Here is an 18,131-nt window from a genome sequence, read left to right on the forward strand (position 1 = left end):
AAGACAACCTTTGAAGCATAATGCTTCAAAGTACTATATGAATCTAGTTTCTGTGCAAAAGTAGTAAAAAGTTTTGAAAATCTGGAAGTCATGCTACTTCATTTAGAAATCAAGGTCTGAAAACCCCCAACAACCCCTCATCCTCAAAACACACACAAAGCTAGCCTATCAATATCTGTTGGGGTCTTTTGTTTGTTTTGGTTTTGTTTTTTTAAAATAAGTTACCATTTGCAACTTTGAGCTATAGCATTTCTGAATGTAGCTTTCCTGCTTACAAAGAAACCTACTTGAGCCTATCTGTGCTATGTGTTGAGTACACATCTCTCTCAACTCCTTATCTACCATCCATGATGACAGCACACACACATATGCCAGGTCACTGATGCGTACTCAGCCCCAGCCTTGGGCAGGTACCATGCGCTCTCTAGCACTTGTGGTCCAGCTTCCCCTTTGGATGAGGAGGCTGACCACAGCTCCCCAGGGGCTGCAGAGCTGCTTGGTGCTCAAACTCAAAGACCTGCCTGGCCAAAGGCAGCAATGTAGATCATAAAATCATAGAATCACTAGGTTGGAAAAGACCCACTGGATCATCGAGTCCAACCATTCCCATCAATCACTAAACCATGCCCCTCATCCACCCGTCCCTTAAACACCTCTAGGGAAGGTGACTCAACCACCTCCCTGGGCAGCCTCTGCCAGTACCCAATGACCCTTTCCGTGAAAAATTTTTCCTAATGTCCAGCCTGAACCTCCCCTGGAGGAGCTTGAGATAGCATCATGGTGGCTGTCATGCTAGACATAAAATGTAAATACTCTTCATTTGACAAGTGCAGCAGAAAGCAGAAGGGGCAAGTTCAGAGGTGCTTGTTTAGTGCAGCTGAGATTTTTGACTATCCAAAAGGCAATATACTGAAAACCCCAAATTTTTCTGACTACTGCTAGAGAAATGCAGCCTCTTATTCTTGAACGCTATTTAAAAAAAAACAAACCTAAGATCCAAGGGGAATTTGTGAAAGGGAAAAGAAACAGACACTGAAAAAGGTCAACTAAGCAGGCTATTTTTTAAACTCGGCTCCTCTTCTGCCCATATCTAGTTTTTATTTCCCCACTGTAATAGTGGAAAGAAAACTTCAATGCCCAGAAAGACTGTGAAAGTTTCTTATTTTGATCCGCTATGTCGTGAAAAGAATGGGAAAGCATTAGGGAAAGCTTGGAAAAGCACTAATGAATTAGTTATCACAGAGGTCCATTACATCCATTGACAGAGAAACAGATTTGGTTGAAGGATGAAGATGAGGACACCTGGGAAATAGTCTTGTTTGTGGGAGGTGTAGGGTCTGGGGCAAGGCTTGATTATGAACTCTCGCCTGATCATCATCTTCGACAGAAAAATCTTTATCGCTCACATGTCCTGCCAGTGCTTCAGCCTCTCTTCCAAAAAGGGCATTGGGACAGGAACTGGTTGAAATCTGGGGGACAATGAATACCAAGTCCTACTCTGCACATTCTGTTTCTTCCTATATACTGCCTTCCCTCTTCTGTCCTTCTCTGTGCTCTTTCCTCCTTCTATACAAGCTTAAAACAATGCCTGATTCTCCAAGCCATGAGGTACTGTGCCCTGTGGGCATGGTTACCACCACAGGACTGGGGTTTATGCTATAAATAACCTCCTCAGGCACTATGATCTTGTTAAGCAAGAAAGCAATCCCTTTGTCTGAGGGCCTCTCCCTGCTCCCCCTGGCCTGCTGTAAGCAGAAATATCTGGACAACATGCCCACAACTTTTTCAGAAACTGGCTATTAAAATAGAGTGACATATCCATGACTCTCTTTGTTTCAAGGCTGACCATTTTCAGTGCTTGAAAATTCACAACCCTTGGGTGCCCAAGTGGCTGGCAGTGCCTACGAACTCCATTCTCTCACTTACAGGTTGTCTACTTGGGTGAGGCGAGCTAAGTCTTGCTTCTTGGAGTGGCTGAACTCTGATCTTCTCCTCCTTGGCAAGCCATGTCATGATGGCAGAAAAAGCCCTGTAGGTGCATCTGAACCCTAATCCCTGCCTCAGACAGAGACCTGAATTCATGAAGCTTTATCTTCCCAGGAGGTCCTTCCTCTCCCCAGCATGAAGTGGGTGATCCTTTCTGTATCAGGAGAAAAAAGTCTTTCCTGAGGAGCTCAGGAGGTCTTTGTCATGTTGGGAAGTCCAAGCCCTCTTTTCAACCTACATGCAAAGACAGACACTTTGGAGAAGACCTCAGTTCCCCTACATTGTTGCCTTGACTTATAAAAGCTTTCCCACTTAGGGTCTGGGGAATGAGACTGAACCGAAACCTCCACAGGCTTTGGAAATTCAGATTTAAAATAGAGGCTGCCCTTTGGTAAAACTTACAGAGAGGGGAGTGAAGGAGATCAAGAGAATGGCTAAGGCCTCCTGGCTAAACACGGTGGGAGACCCAGTGGGAAGGAAGGGCCTTAGCGTCGAGCTTGGGCAGTTGGTGACTGAGGTGGTATTTGACCATCTAGAAGATTGTTGACTCTGTGATATGTAACACACAAAAAGTTGCTTCCAGCTACTTGATATCTTCTACGTGTGGGTGGGGGAGAGTGAGTCGGAAGGACTTGCAGTGTATGAGGGCTATTTGTAGTAAGGGGTGAAGGGGGAGGATGGCGCTGAAAGAGGAGAGACACTGCTAGTCGTCTTTGATGTGCTGCCACATCATAAAACTGTTCACATTTTCAGGACACAGACTATGCCTGGGATTTCATGTGTCCTACAAGAAGTTCTATATTGTAAGCACTTAAATGCACATCCAGTGGCCTCTTTCTCCTTCACGGAGGAAAAGGAACACGGGAAGCACAGACACCCTCTGCTACCATGGCCAACTCTGTGTTCACTTACAAACTTGTAAGTTAACATGTGTGTGGTGGCAACACACGCTTTTCTTTAACCACATGGGGAAGTACTGGGTGGAGAGACTCATCCATTCCACAGAATCACATCATCTCACTTTCTGCTACCTCATTCTGTGGTCACAGTCACAGTTTTGCTAAACTGTTCCCTGTTAACCATGCCAAAATTCACTGCTGATCATGAGAAGACTTCCAGTCCCCATATTCTCTTCCCAAATATCAGCTACCGGCTGCTAGGAACTAGCAAAGTTGAAATTCCTGGTAAAACTCTGTGAGTTTAGTTTTGCTGGGTTCAGCCTTCTGAATTGCCATGTGATACCACAAAACAAACAGAATTCCACCTTGCTGCTTCTCCACTAGTATTATGTATGGATCTGACTGGTTGTTTATGGCACAGATTGGAAAACCGAAACTGCTTTAGGGCACTTTCCATTAAATCAGCTGCACTGCACATAGCCATACTGGTGAGTATTTAGAGATATTTTTTTTTTAATAGAAATAATAAAGATATAGTTGGATGCCCTTTTATTAGTATCTGCGCTGATAAGAAAATGAAAGGATAAAATTATTTTCCATGTAATGCACTGTTTTCTCCTCACACCTATACTCTCTACCTAAATGCCTACAATCTTTAGGAGGACCAACAGAATGAAAAGCTCTTTCTGCATAGCCAGATCCAATCACCTCTCCTACAAATCTTAATCCATTGGATACTTGGCAAGGTTTCAACAAAGAGCCGTGGGGCCTCCGGTTCCCCCATGCGGAGAATCTGGCCCCGCTGTGACCCTGCCATGAGCTCCGGCCTGCACGTTATGGAATTAGTTTCTTTCCTTTCCATCCATCTCAAAAGCAAGGACTGAAATCCAAGAGTTTATAAAAAAGAGATTTGGCAATAAGACATTCAGACAGTTATCAAACTTTGCAGAGAATCAGACTGACAGAATAAATGGAGCAATCCCACACTGGGAGTATAACTGTTGGCATTTTAAAGTGAACACAATCCTACAGAGAGCTATTTGCTCCACAGTATGGTAATTTTACATTACTTTCATCATTTGGCTATAAAGTATATTAATTGAATAGAGTATAATTAAAAAAATTAGAAATTGTTATGTTGAATTTTCTGTCCTCTTGTAATTTTTATCATGACCATCACACAGCAGCTTTCAGAGCTTTTTGAGCCTCCACAGAGCTACACATGACAACTGGCCTCCTTTGAGACCAGTGAAAATAAATAAACGTTCCAATTTAAGCATGTGGCTTGGCTCATTCCCATTCCTTTCCCCAGGTGAAGCAGGGTTCAGACTGTTTTCTTACCTGGGTATGGCACTCTCCCTTTTGTTACCAGCTCTGTCAATAGGATCCCAAAAGACCACACATCCGACTTTATTGTGAACCTTCCATACAATGCTGCTTCTGGCGCAGTCCATTTAATGGGAAACTTTGCACCTAACAAAAGAATAAATGCATCTTAATCTGAATAGAGACAGAATCAAAGTACCAGTTCACAGGTGACTGTTGTGTTCTGCAACACATGCAGGCAGACAGAGCTGCAGGCAAGTATTAACAAGCAGCTCCATGGAGCACGGTCAGAGGACAGATGTGTGGAACATATAGGGGAGAAGGAAAGACTTAGCAGATTTGAAGTTCTATGAATGAAAAAAAAGTTTAAAAAAACAATAAGCCAAATATAATAGACATTATTTCTCCTAGAATATTTTAAATTAACATTTCCCTGTGATAATTGTAAGTAAAGCGCAGTTAGTACCTATGAACAGAAGTGCAATTTGTTGCAAACGTACATCCCAGCTTCCCCACTAAAGCTGAGCAAAATGCAAACCAAACAAACATGGTAAAAACATAAATTAAAAACAAACCTAATATTTCATTAGAAACATGCTAGGACTTAATCCTGCCATTTGAGTTGCTTGGAGTACAATGATGTCAAGGCGCAACTTGGCCTGTGATTTATAACTTGACAGCGTACTTTAAGCTCCTGGCACTGAGAAGCCTGTAGTGCCTTAAATACGTGCAGTTCTAATGTGCTCATCCATCATTAGAGCTTGCAAGAGCCAGCTGTGGTAAGGATGGTAAGATAACAAGCCCTTAAACACTGATTTATTTGCTTTTCCAATCATTTACTGTTTTCTTAGGGAAAATATTTTCAGTATGACTTTAAAGAAAAGTCTTGTGGTAATAATTAACTCATAGTACACACAAAAAATATGCAGACATTTCCCTGGTGCCTTGTATTAACATACAGGCAAAAGAGTTGCATCGCTTATTGCTGATCCCTAGTGAAAAACACTCTTGAATTTGGAAACAGACTGACTTTGACTTCTCACTACCCTCTCATAAAATTCCCTTAGCTTTCAAGAGGAGTGTGGAAAGCGTAACAACATGGACAAATCATTCTCAGGGAGTGAAGTTATAGCACTGTTTACAGTTCCCTGCTGGTACTGTTCTGCCATTACATCCAGTGCTCGATGCCTCCTATCTCCTGCTATTGCTGCAATCTGACTTGACTCAGAGTACAAAGTAAACATGGTAATTCTCATCTCCTTACTTGGTAAAATACCAGGTGTGTTAAAATTTTTCCTCCTCTACATGTAAGTGATCCTAAGAGAGATTATTACTTAGAAACAAATATATTTTTTAGGGAAAATTGCAGTTGCTCAAGTAAGTCCTGCCAACTCAAAAGATGCAAGGAAAAAGTTTCAAATGCCTAAAGTCAGGAACTTAAGTCTAGTCAAGCATCAACACATCAGTTATTATATTTGCAAAGGTGCCAGAGGATTTTTGGATGACTTTTCACTTTCAAAAAGGTCTGCCTGTTCTGCTTTTTTGTTAGTTGATATGCAGGCAGGAACTAAAATTTAGGTGCATGGGCTTGCGCTCAATCTCCTTAACTTACACTTCTTCATGGGACCAGTCTTAGTTTGCAATACTCCAGATTTTCAGAATTTCATCTTCTCTTAAAGAATGCCTTGGCCATGATGTCTGATTCCTCTGCAGCAGCTGTCCTGCCATCACTTGAGCTTCTGCCCCAGAAGCTGGCTCTGCTTAAGCAGCACCAGCAGCCATGTGGGCTTGGCAAACTGGCTCCCGCAGCCACTGACAGAACTTGGGGCTATACACCCCTCTCCGATCCCTGGAAAACCTGCAAGCTGCATATATCTGGTGGCCAGTTCCCATCATGGACTCAGATGGGCTTATGCAGGCAGGCCATGAACACGAGGGCTGATGTCCATCTGCTCTCTCATACGAAGGAGAACACACACCCCACACCAGCTGAACGAATAGCTCCAAGCTGGCCACCAGCCTGAAGGTTTGGACATTGGCTGGTGGTATGTGAGACAGCCAAGCATGAGGGTTTGCTTGTTTGTGTGTTGCACATGTTGTACCCAACAAATATTTTTTTCTTCAACTAGCTGTGTTTTCCTGAGAAGCTGAGCCAATCCTGGTCTAATTCCCTTGTGCTTCATACTCAGATTCAAAGGTAGCAACCACCTACAATTCATCTTTGGAGGAAAGATATGTCTTCAGATTCCTTTGTGGCTAACTCCCCTGGCATTTTTGCCTTCCTTATCTGTTGCTAGTGTGGCAGTGGGAGTTAAGTATATGGTGTGTTGAGGGACCCTGGGAAGATGAGAAGCAAGGTAAGTAGGTGAGAAAGAGGACAATTCCAGCACACCCCTATTCCTGAGAGCTAGAGCAGTACAAACCCCTTTGGGCTGCAATAAGCGGTGCCAGAGAAGACAAATGGTCTGTGCTGTGGATTTGCCAATGACAGGACAGCTACTCATTACATAAAATAATGTTCTGCATTTTGTGCTGTATTTCCTGAAGTGAGAGATGGCAAGGAGGGAAAGGCAAGGTTGGCAAAGAGGCTGCTAGCAAAGCCCTGCCCCATGGTTTTCTGGCACTTCGATACATGTTGTGGATAGACGGTCCAAGAGAGCCTGCAACTCAGTGTGGCAGAGCCATCAGTAAGAGGAGAGCAGAGACCAGTGAGAATGTATGAGACTGGCCACCGGCACAGCTGCAGATACAATGCATGCACTGCTGCAATGCAAAGAGATCACACACAACTTGTGTGAGTGGGTGTCTAACAGGGACCCCCTCCACGGCACTGCCTCCCATCAAATGCCTGGCACCGGAGGCACAGGCAGTGCACTTCTGTGAAAGCACAAATATCCCCAAGTGTCTTCAGCACTGCTCCAAAGCCTCCCAGTTGCTGCTGCTAGATGAAGTGTTCGCACAGGCCAGATGCTGTGCATGGCTCTTGACCAACACATAGTTTCTGCTTATTCTCTTCCCAACACATTGATTAAAAAACCCACCCCTTCCCTCTGCCCAGGCCTCAGCAGCTTATTAAACAAGCTGACTTTGTGCTGCAAACAAATTACAGCATCAGATCATCAGATAAAACGCGTATTACTGACAAGCATGTTAATAAATCTGATAAGCCAAATTACCCTAGCTGACAAAGCAGCCTATCTCCTACTTTGAAGGCATATTTGACATCAGTGGGGGGAATTTATCTTTTTTTTTTTTCCTGGAACCTGTTTTATTACAAACTAGTAGATCAGTAACTCCATGCATATAAACCAACCGCACACCGCATTTACTAGGTCAGGATAGCCTGTCTTTGCCCCAAAGTGGTGTATTAATCTGCAGCTTTTATCTCTCTCTTTTTTTTTGAAACATTTCAGCCTGCAGAAAGCCAGTGCGCTGCTTGCAATCACATCAAACCAAAGCTGCTTGTACAATCTACTGTTAGGGCAGATGGCCCTTCCTCCTACCTCTGAGGATTTTTGTGAAGCTCAGCCCTGTTCTTGGGACCTCTGCCTGGCTCTGCTCAGATGTTCATACAGGTTATCTCCCGGGAGGATTTCCTTGGGAAAATTCAGTCCATAGCCCTGCTTTAATTCTTTGTCGGATATAAGCAGGTTGCGTGATGAGGAGTGGAGGGGGCTGGGATAATTGAATGACCTTGACATACAGCTCTCAGCATGGTTTCTTCTGAGGCAAGCAAAAATCCCTCAGAGCTTTGTTTTTTCAGATCTAAATCTCGATGATGCAGAAATCTCTGAAATTCATGCCCCAGAGCCACTGCCAGCTTGATAATGATCCTGTTTACAGATATGCTGCAAAGCTGGTACCTCTCATACCTTAAAACCAAACCCAATGCAGCAACCAAGCTCTAAGACCCCAAAACCCAGGGAACTCTTGGGCTAGTGACCAGAGAATGTACTGCAGCCCTGAACTGCTCCTGAGGCTGAAAAGGGAAAGCCACAAAAGGTAAAATCAAAGTGCTGAAGCAAGCATGTAACAGGAAACAAGTCAGCCCTGGCAGGAGATGATGAATGCCGTGTGGGAGGGACCACGCAATTGCATTTTTTGTGCTGCGAGAACGGACAAGAAATTACAAGCCTGGCAAAACATCAGCGATCAGAAGCAGGCTCTGCAGGTTGAGCACTCCCTGGGAAGCAGAGGACAGGGGCCGCAACTGTGGGTCTAAACACCTCTCTTGCCCTCTGCCTGCATGCTCCTCTTCCCCTTGCCCTTCCTCTTGACCTGCCCATGCTCCTCACAGAGCAGATGGCATCTCTGTAGGAGCACATCAGTGATCCCCCCCTGGGATCCTGGGGGCTGGGTCTTGAGAAGAAAGAGTCCTTCCTCCTGTCTGTTCCATGGCTGACCTAGGGAATGGCAGGCAAAGAGCAAGAACAAAGCCCTGGGTGTTACAGTCCACAGTACAGTCAGTCACGAACAAGGGAGATATGATTAGCTGGTGAGTGGGGAGCCAAGTCTCTACAAAAGGACTGGGAAGAACCTGAAAGGGAGAAAAAAAATCCCTGCTCATTTCTAGAAAATCAAAATAAGAAGTATCACTTGTTATTAAGCAGGGCAGGAAGGAGATATTTTTAAGTGTTAAGGAGGTAAAAATGATTGAGAGTTTACAAACATGTACTAGAGCTCCAAATAGCTCTGACTTGTCTGGAAGGCATCAGAAAGATCCTTATTGTTTCATGTGTGCTTGGAGCAGCACTGCTGCAAGTGCTGCCAGCATATGCTGTAGAAACATGGCCTGGAAAATAACTCGGCTCTTTTTTTTTTATTAGGGCAATTTTAAATTTGTATCAGCTGCTACTGCTTAGTATAGTAACAACTCTTCCCCAGCAACTCTGTGGAAAACTCAGCACTCTCCACAAAAATGCCAAGGGCTTGGCCAAAACTCTGATGAGAAGGTGATGGGAAGTTTCTCCTGTCCTGTAGGATACCAGGAGTTTAAAGTCTTGCCTTACAGGACTGACACAAGCATTATCACTGATGGAAGGAAACAAGACTGAATGCCTGATGCTGGGGTGGGAGGAAGTTGTTGTAATAGCAACAGCCAAAAGAAGCAAACCCCAGTGGTGGAGGCTGCAGTGCAGTCCATCAGCGTAGCCTTTAAAATGGGCGTCACTTTAACAGGCATGTTTTTCCTCTTTGATTACTCACTTCCTCTAAAAGCAAGAGGAGCCAAATGCTCATTAGGAGCCAAGTTTTTTTTTTTTTTAATTATTTAATGGCAGTGTATAGCTGCTAGTCACACCCTTTAAATCATTAGTGGCACGACCATCTCTTTCCTTCCTGACGATTGCTGATAAATGGCAGTTCAGACAACAAACCACTTTTTATTTACCTCTCATAAATCAGGAGCAGTCAGTCCCCCTTTGTTCAAACCAAAAAGAAAATAAACTGGTCAGTTAAACGTTACCACCAGGCTGAGTAATACCCATACAGGTTCAGGAATCCTGCACTCTAGCTTGCTAGGTCTCAAAGCATCCCCATCTGTTTCCTTTCAAAATATTTAATCAGAGACAAAAGCGACAGTGGGGGAAGGGAGTAGGAGATCAGGCAAGAATGGAGAAAACTACCTCTCCCCCATGCTGACCATGAGTCCTGTACTAACACACTTAAGCCAAGAGAAGGACGACTTGCTGAAGAGAGAGTGACTAGAGGCTTTAATCTTCAGATATTTTAAGGCAAAACATTTCCTTTCTCCCACAGGAGCTCCCAGTCTGGAGAGCTCTTCAGTCCCCTCCCCTCTGCTAGCCAGGCTCTCCGCCGGTGCCAAAATTCCCACTGAAGCAGTAGTCAGCTAGATAAACAGAACAGTCCCCAGATGCATCCCCTCGGAGCCTGAAGTAATAGGTCATGGGAAACCAACAAAGGCAACCATTTCCTTCTGATACTATGGTCTCTGTGCTCAAACTGAATTTCAACTAAACAAACAAGGACCAAATCCCACTTGGAAGAAAAATTCCAGTAGCGCATTAGAAACCATGTTTCTTCTTCAGTAATTTAAAGGTCCTAGGCTCACCCTAGCTGCCCAGCTGGCTTGGAAGTCAGGTTAATTGCTGTGAAATGTAAATTCAGAGCATCCTGCTTGGTCAAAAATGCACCTCTCCTTAAAACAAGCTATCACTTAAAAAAGCGTCAAAAAAAACCCGTTAGCGAAAGTAGGAAAATCTTTCTATGAGGTATCTGTGACTACAGCTCTTTGAGTCTCTCCTTTAAAGAATTCTGTAGCTCTGAAGGACTTAAGCCTCAGCCTGAAGTCAGAGGAAAGAAGTATTGTCCATTGCCCTGAAGTATGGAAAGGACGGATGACTTCTCCATACTTGCAGCATGAGATGAAGCCAGGCAAACACGATTCAGATCTCCAGAACATCACGGATGCAGGTTAAAAGCTGAATTAATTCTTCCTTCCCAGCCACTTTTTCCACAATTCAAGTGGTCTCCGTCATGGAAGCAGGGCAGGAGATACCCATAACTATGCTCCCCTCTCACTACCAGTCCCAGCATTCTTCTTTTCTTAGCTTTAAGTTCCCCCACCCAAAATTGAATAATTTTTATTGTCTTTAAAAAAAATCTAAGCTTCTCCTCAACAACAGTCAGGCAGGTTTTCACAGTTTTGTAACATGTGAAGAGGGCAAAACCATCCTGACAGATTTAAACCAGGAAGCAAACAGGTCATTAGAGGATTTCCTGGGGATCAGGCACCTGAGATCACCAGAAGTAGGTCACATACTTGTCTATCAAACCAAATAATTAGTAATGCCAAACTATACATCGTGTGGTTTCCAAAGGGAACAAAAGAGATGGCAGTAAATGAGATGTAACAGAGATAATATAGGACATTGTTTCAAAGCCATTTTGCAGACTGGGTCTGGCTGCCTTGTTCGAGGAAAACTCTTGTTTTACAGAGGAGAAGGGCAAGCATGCAGATTTCTGTCTAGCAGGGCCCACAGACGTGCTTGTTAGTCCACAGGAAGTGACATAAGGTTATTTTTTCTAGCAAGAAGCAAGTCCCACCCTGAGGTTGAAATTAATAATGGTTAATTCTCTGCACTAGTACCTACCATGGGATCTTCAAGCCCCTCACCCCAGACCCCCCCAAGTCCCAGCAATCAGGCCTTACTGTTCAAATATGAAGCAGGCAGGTTTTTGAATGGACACATGCCTGTGACTAGGTACTGCTGACAGCAACTCAGAGGGGTGTGAATGGCATGAGAGCTGCTGCTCCCAGGCCAAGACAAGGCATGCTGGAAACTCTCTGGCTTCTTCTGTCAACATTTGAAAGTCACAGGAAGAGGTTAGCTATTTCCTAAGAATTAATGACAAAATCCATGCTGAACCACGGACTTCTGGTTAAGAGAAAAAACTCAAAGCAGGAAGGGGTAAATGCAGGTTATGAAGTACTTAATTGACCTTTCCTTTCTGACGACATGGAACAGGGTTTAACGGGGCAGTCCTTGGTTTTGGCACTGAAATGCGTGGAGTGGTATTTACTGACACATGTTGAGCAAGCGCTACCAATATGCTGCCAACAGAAAGGGAACAAAACTGTAGCTCTGCAGACTTGGACCAACATCTGACAAGTAAGCATGACTTGTAAAGAAGGACTAACTACAAAAGAGCCTGTGTCATGCCTCAGTCTGAAAATACACATACACACACACACATATGCTTTTTTGAAAAAGCTACAATACTCTTTGATACATTTTTATAATGTTATCAGTGGTCTGCTGCGCCCAGCACTCCGTGTGGCACTGGAAAGCAGCCTTCTTATTAAAGTAACTTTTTAAGTTCCCAAAGAAAACATAGTGCTCAGAAACACAGCTCCATTGCACAGAGACACATTTCTTTGCCCTGTATGGAATACAATAAGAATAGCACAGCGATGCTGATAGTGGTTAGTAAATACTAGAAAGCACACTACAAAAGAAACAGCTTTTCAGGATTACTCCTTTCAGGGTTTCAAGGCTGGTAAGTAAAGTATCTTCTTTGTTATGGCACCATGAGGATCTTGTCTTTACTGTCACTTCACCTACCTGTGCTCTCATTCCTCACCTTTGTCTCACTTTGGTCAGTTTTTAAAGAGAAGACAACTAAATAAGATGTTCTTTTTAGGACATTTAGCAGTGAAGTTCTGTGCTAGAAGTTAATAATTTACTGAAAGCAATACCAAAGCATATGAAACTGAGCTTTTTAAAGTCACATTCCACTTTTCCCTTGTCACAAGAATGACACAGGGCTATGCCTGCCACTGTACCCACCTTGTCTGGCCGTATATTCATTGTCTTCAATCAGTCTTGCCAATCCAAAGTCGGCAATCTTGCATATTAGGCCGTTCCCCACCAGAATGTTTGCAGACCGCAGATCTCTGTGTATGTAATTCATTCGCTCGATGTATGCCATTCCTGCAGCCACCTGCGAGAAGCATGAAACAGAATCGGTGCATTTTAAGATGAGCTCCGACATACTTGTGCAGTAAAACATGTAAACCTAAGTGCTAAATAGTCTGAAGACAGACCTGGGCTGCCATGTCCACCAAATTCGGCAACTTCAAAGCTCTTCCTTCTCCATCTTTTAAGAAATCTAGCAAACTCCCTGCAAATGCAAAGTTGACACAGAAAAGAGATGTTAGAGAGACAATGTCTATTCATCAGGATGGAGATGCAGCAGTACGTGGTATATTGAAGACAGCAGTGTTTCAAGTCCAAGGGATGGTTTAAAAAAAAAAGCCAACCCAATGTCTTAGAATGATCTTATTATACTTATTTCACTCTTTTTTAAGGTTGACTTCCAGAAGAATATGTCACTAGTCTAAAGAGAGCTGCTGGGAAAAGAAACCACATTGGTTTTAATTTTCCTCACCATTACTGAGAAAGCTGATATTTCTTAACTTTTCCAGTGCTCTTTGAAACTACATACCTGCAGCTTTCTAAAGGCTTCAGCTAGCTGCAAAACATCAGCTTGGTTTTGAGCCACAGAAACTATGGAAAAAGTCAAACCTCAGCCCAACATCGTCCAAAAGAAAGGTCAGCCCGGAGCCTGGTAAGCCCAAAGGGGCTAGCACTAACAAAGGCTAATTTTACTTAGACATTAGTAGTGCTCCTTCTCTAGGTAACCCATAACTAAATGTAGTACCAACTACTAGTTTCAGAAGACCAATATGCAAAAGTAGACAAAAGAAAGCAGAGATTAAATGAAAGTGATTTTTGCAAAAGCAATAAGGACACAGATCCCCTGTGCAGGGGAAAGCAAGGTGCTTTTGACACCACCCTGGGATGCTATAGCTCTCTTCCCAGTCTTGTATACAAACAGAGAAGTGTGGCAGTCTCCTTTAAATAAGGTCAGTGAATTATTTTAGCAAATAAGGGGAAAAGACAGATGAATAGGCGTTTCTCCCTTGATAAATGATCAGCCTCAAGCTCAGATCCAAAGATGTAAAATGTTACAGTAAAAACTAGTAAAGTAAGCCAAAATAAACCACGTACTTCAGAAGGATTTTGAGGAGTCTTTTTTTTTAAAGGGGAAAAAGCACATGCTTGTCACAGAGACATATGATTAAAGTGTGAGTTAGTCAGGGCTTGGATGCCTCTGAGCAGGGAGGTGGGCAGGCACCTGCCAGGAAAATAAAAGTCAACTCCAAACAGACTGAAAAAATGCACTTAAAATTTCAGAGTGTATCCTCCAATGTACAATGAAACTTCCATGTGAGAACTTATGTTTCCTATTTGGTTCATTTGCTTTTCCAAAACAAGCAGATTTTTCACCCTGCTCTCAGCACCCCTGCTGGAGATCTGACGGAGTGAAAAGTTTTCCTCTTCTCAATTTACTATATCTTTACCAGTTAAGTAGCTTAAAGAAAAAAATAAGGGAGAAGGGGAAAGAGGAGGAGAAAGAGGAAAAAATCATATGTGCCAATGATGTATTAAAAAAATAAGTGTGGTAGACTAAAAATTAAACTGTCATCTGGGAGCACGCTGCATGCAACTGAACTCAGGATTGCTGAAAGAAAAAGCAGAAATTTTAGGCTGACAAATACTGAAAGAAGATGGCATATGAATTCCTTGGTGCCAGGAAAAGCTAGGAACTTGGGAAACGGCATGTAATATCATTCAGATCTAGAAAACGCAGATCTCCACTTGTCAGGGAAGTTCAGATGATGATGCAACTGGAAACACCACCTTCTCATTTCACCTAGTGCTAATTTCCTTTGTACATCTAGTGGATTTCAGATTATGGGCACAATTCAGAACTGAACTCATGATTCTGAAGCCAATGATGAATTTAGCTTCCTATTCCCTCTCTCCATCCTAACACAGTTCATGTATCGCACTGTAGCTCCCTCTGTATCTCCAAGGTACATTAACAAACAAAACATATCGTTATTAAGGGCAGCAGCTCTGGTTTCACCTTTGCTCATGTACTCCGTGACAATGTAGATAGGTTCTTCAGATACCACAGCATAAAGTTGGACCAGTTTGTCATGTTTTAGCTTCTTCATGATTTGGGCTTCCTCCAAGAAGGATTCTGGAGACATAGTGCCAGGCTTCAGGGTCTTGATAGCAACTTTAGTATTTCCATTCCACGTACCTACAAGCACAGATTCTTACTTAGATTAAACATCTGTTCCTTTTTCTCCTTCATGCTAAATGTAACCAAGGAATAAACTAGCATGGACACAATAAAATATTTTTTTTTAAAGTGTGGTTTCCCATGTTGCCTTGTTATTATATTCCTCCCACGCCTCCCTCATATTATAGTCTTTTTCTATTATACTGAAAAGTAATAATCCCTTTGGAACTGAGGCACAATCGCTGTTGTCCTACTCAGACAATGTTTCCACTGATGTCCCCAGAAACCTTCTCTGAGTAAGAAACATGGGACTGCTGAAAACAATCTTCATATATTCCCTTGCTAACAAGTAATTGCTACAGACAACACCGCAGCTTCAGTCACAGATTTGGATAACAAAACGGGTTAAACCCAGAACTTTCCATTTGCAAGACATTTTAATATTTTGTTTTTGTTCTGAGACAAAGGAAAAAAATATTCTAAGAGAAATTCCCAAGAAACAAATTTTGAATTTATTTTGTTTTAAAAACACAGGTGGGTTTCCAAACCAAAATGCGTCTTTTTCCTTCCTCTCCTCATCCCCAGAAGCCCAGCAGCTGCTGATGGAAAATGAGGTGGTTCCTGTCCACTTCACTTTGTTTTTTACTTGTGGTCAGCACTGAAGAGAACAAGTAGCATAATTTTTCAGGCATCGTTACTCAAGCTTTCTCTAACACCTGAGAGCCTAGACAAGGGCCTGGAGTGAGCTGGGGAAGGCTGACTCAGGGGGTCCCACAAAAGGTGGGGCTTCACTCAGATGGTTGCAAGGGGGAGAAGGAAGACTGGAAATTAAAAACAAAACGCCTACATAAGATAATAGTTGTTTTTTTTTTTTGTGGGACAGGGTAGTGGTGAAGGGAAAGGAAGGAAAATGATAATAGGCAGAAATATCACTTTCTTAGTGCCTTCCAGTTGTCCCTTGTCCAGACTTGCCAGAACCCTGGCCCAGAGCCAGGACTGACATAACTTTGAATGGGACCTCTGATCTACTGATAGGGAGCTACTGTGTGATAAGGCAGAACAATGCTAAATGACTTCACGAATGAAACACACAGGGTAAAAATTGCTCCTCTGCACTGAAGCATGAGGATAGCAGACGGCCTGCAAAGTACATGAGGACTCTAGATCAAATCTAGTAAATTAAGATGTAATCAAAATAGGTAACATGGTTTGTCTTTGTTAAAAGCATATTAACAGTTACCGGGGCTCAGCTGTTGCACGGGATCTGGTTAAGCCAAAATAACTTCATCATGAGCTTTTGCAACCTGCCAGAGTATAAAATGAGCTGAATTTTGTGCAAGTGGTCAGGCTCCAGCTGCCATCTCACTTAGCTGAGGACAGGGGAGGTAGCCACTGCCTGTGTCATCCCTCATTTTGCAGGGCAATCCCCACAGTGATACACAACACTGTCTGAAGGGAGCTTGAGGCACATATTAGCCAGAAGCGCGCAGTGCAAGTCTGTTTTTTACTTGATTTTCTTCTGCCAGCTCAGTCCCCAGTGCTGTCATCTTTACCAGTGGTGGAGTAATGTCTTGAGTTACTACTGTTGCTACACTAGTAGGGTTGAGGAGTGCTCTTGAGGTCTTAGTTTCACTTAGTCCTTCAAATCAGAGCTGAAGCAGGACTTTGCTTTAGCAGCAGTCCTGTATCAGCTGGGGAGGATGTGATTTTGCCTCCTGATATTTTGATGATTAAAAAATATCATGTTTTATCTGGAGCCACTGAGGCTCCGGACCACAGAGTGCCATTGGTGACAGCCACTTTGCAGAGGTTCCATGAATTATATGAACCAGGAATGAAACCCCAGAGTCATAGCACTAGGGTCTCTGTCACTGCTGTTAATAAACTAGTATTTCACCTGGTGTTTTAACAGGATTAACTGTGTATTATCTGTTTGCATTGCCTTAATGAAAATCCCAGGACTTGCTCTAATATCGTTACATGTTTTCAGCAGGTTAAAAATACTTCTATGACTTTGTCCAGTTAAAAAAAGATCAAACAAAAAGGTTAACTTATCCTCTCAGCCCAGATGTCTGTTTAAATTGTTAAATTTCTTGTTGTGCTTTAGTATTCTTCTCTCTAACAGAAAAGCAGCAGAGACCTCCCTGTGAATTCCTCCCACATGCAGTTAGTTACTACTTAACACATTTTATATTAATTTTTACTGTGTTAATCTATTACGATTTGGTAATGCTTCAAGGCTGTTAACATACTTTTACTATACATCACTTTAAGAAACTTAAGCATTTCTGACAGATACTTGGTACCGATACTTGGCATTTTATTTCTCATAACTGATTTTTTTTTTAAAGTGCATTTGCTACTTTAGCTTATTGTAAGAGTTTAAGATCTATTACACATAAAGTTAACCACTAAATATTAACATCAACTCAAAACTCTTGCATGCATTCAAGACAGAGAACAAGAAGGTGAAACCGCATTTATCTGGGGATGCTAATATGAAACACAGGTAGTTTTCTTTGCAACAGGTCAAATTTTCTATGAAATTCTATAGATTTCTATACATTTATATTTTATAAATTCTATAAATTTCACAGGCTAGATGCCATGCTCCTTGCTATAGTCTTGCAATGGAAAACAGCTGCAAGAACTCAGGAGAGTCCTCTGATTATTTTGGTTGTACATACTTCTTTGTCACTGCAACAAAAAGAGCAGCCACATTGCTCCACCAAATTATTCTGATGTAAAGAAACCAAGTATAGCAATTTTTTTATTTGAATTGGTCATTTTAGAGAGGCTACACAGAATGTAATTTAGCATAAAATTTAGCCCATCTTTCATTAAATGGCTACTATATTGTGTTTCAATGCTATGACTATGCTCATATTTATGTATACTTTAAATTGCTATTGTTTTACAGTCATGAAAAGAATGAGGTCCATAGAGAGGGGAGCAGTAAATAAAGCTGGCAAGGGTACAGAAAACAGTGTCAGTGGATTTGGAAAATGTCAGTATTTCTGACATTCAAAATCGGGGTTCAGCTGGGCTGGGAAAGTCTCGTCTCTATTGTCCCTGGTCTCTATATTGAGTTATGGGGTTCTGCTGCAGAAACAAATTTCAGAACAGACTTAAAGAAGTGGATGCATGGGAAAGCTAGCTTGACAATATCAGCTTGCTGATACTTGCCTTTATTTTTATACTGGGAGAGTGGATGGAAGCATTTTCAGGGTCTGACCTCATCAATACTAGGACGCATGAGGGATAAAAATGTCTACTTACCAGATTAATTTCTGGTTAGCCATT

The 18,131-nt window shown here is 42.5% G+C and overlaps 1 protein-coding gene across 5 annotated transcripts in view; it reads right to left on the reverse strand.

Moving 5' to 3' along the window:
* FYN (FYN proto-oncogene, Src family tyrosine kinase) overlaps nucleotides 1–18,131 on the reverse strand; it is a 141,937-nt gene that overhangs the window by 5,827 nt on the left and 117,979 nt on the right. For all 5 annotated transcript variants that reach the window (XM_069851728.1, XM_069851727.1, XM_069851726.1 and 2 more), the window contains 4 exons: nucleotides 14,667–14,846; nucleotides 12,778–12,854; nucleotides 12,521–12,674; nucleotides 4,227–4,358 (listed from right to left, as the gene is read on the reverse strand). In XM_069851728.1, the coding sequence (XP_069707829.1) occupies nucleotides 4,227–4,358; nucleotides 12,521–12,674; nucleotides 12,778–12,854; nucleotides 14,667–14,846 (543 nt within the window). The remainder of the gene's footprint in view (nucleotides 1–4,226; nucleotides 4,359–12,520; nucleotides 12,675–12,777; nucleotides 12,855–14,666; nucleotides 14,847–18,131) is intronic.

The sequence above is a fragment of the Phaenicophaeus curvirostris genome, chromosome 2, assembly GCF_032191515.1.
Source record: "Phaenicophaeus curvirostris isolate KB17595 chromosome 2, BPBGC_Pcur_1.0, whole genome shotgun sequence".
NCBI lineage: Eukaryota > Metazoa > Chordata > Aves > Cuculiformes > Cuculidae > Phaenicophaeus > Phaenicophaeus curvirostris.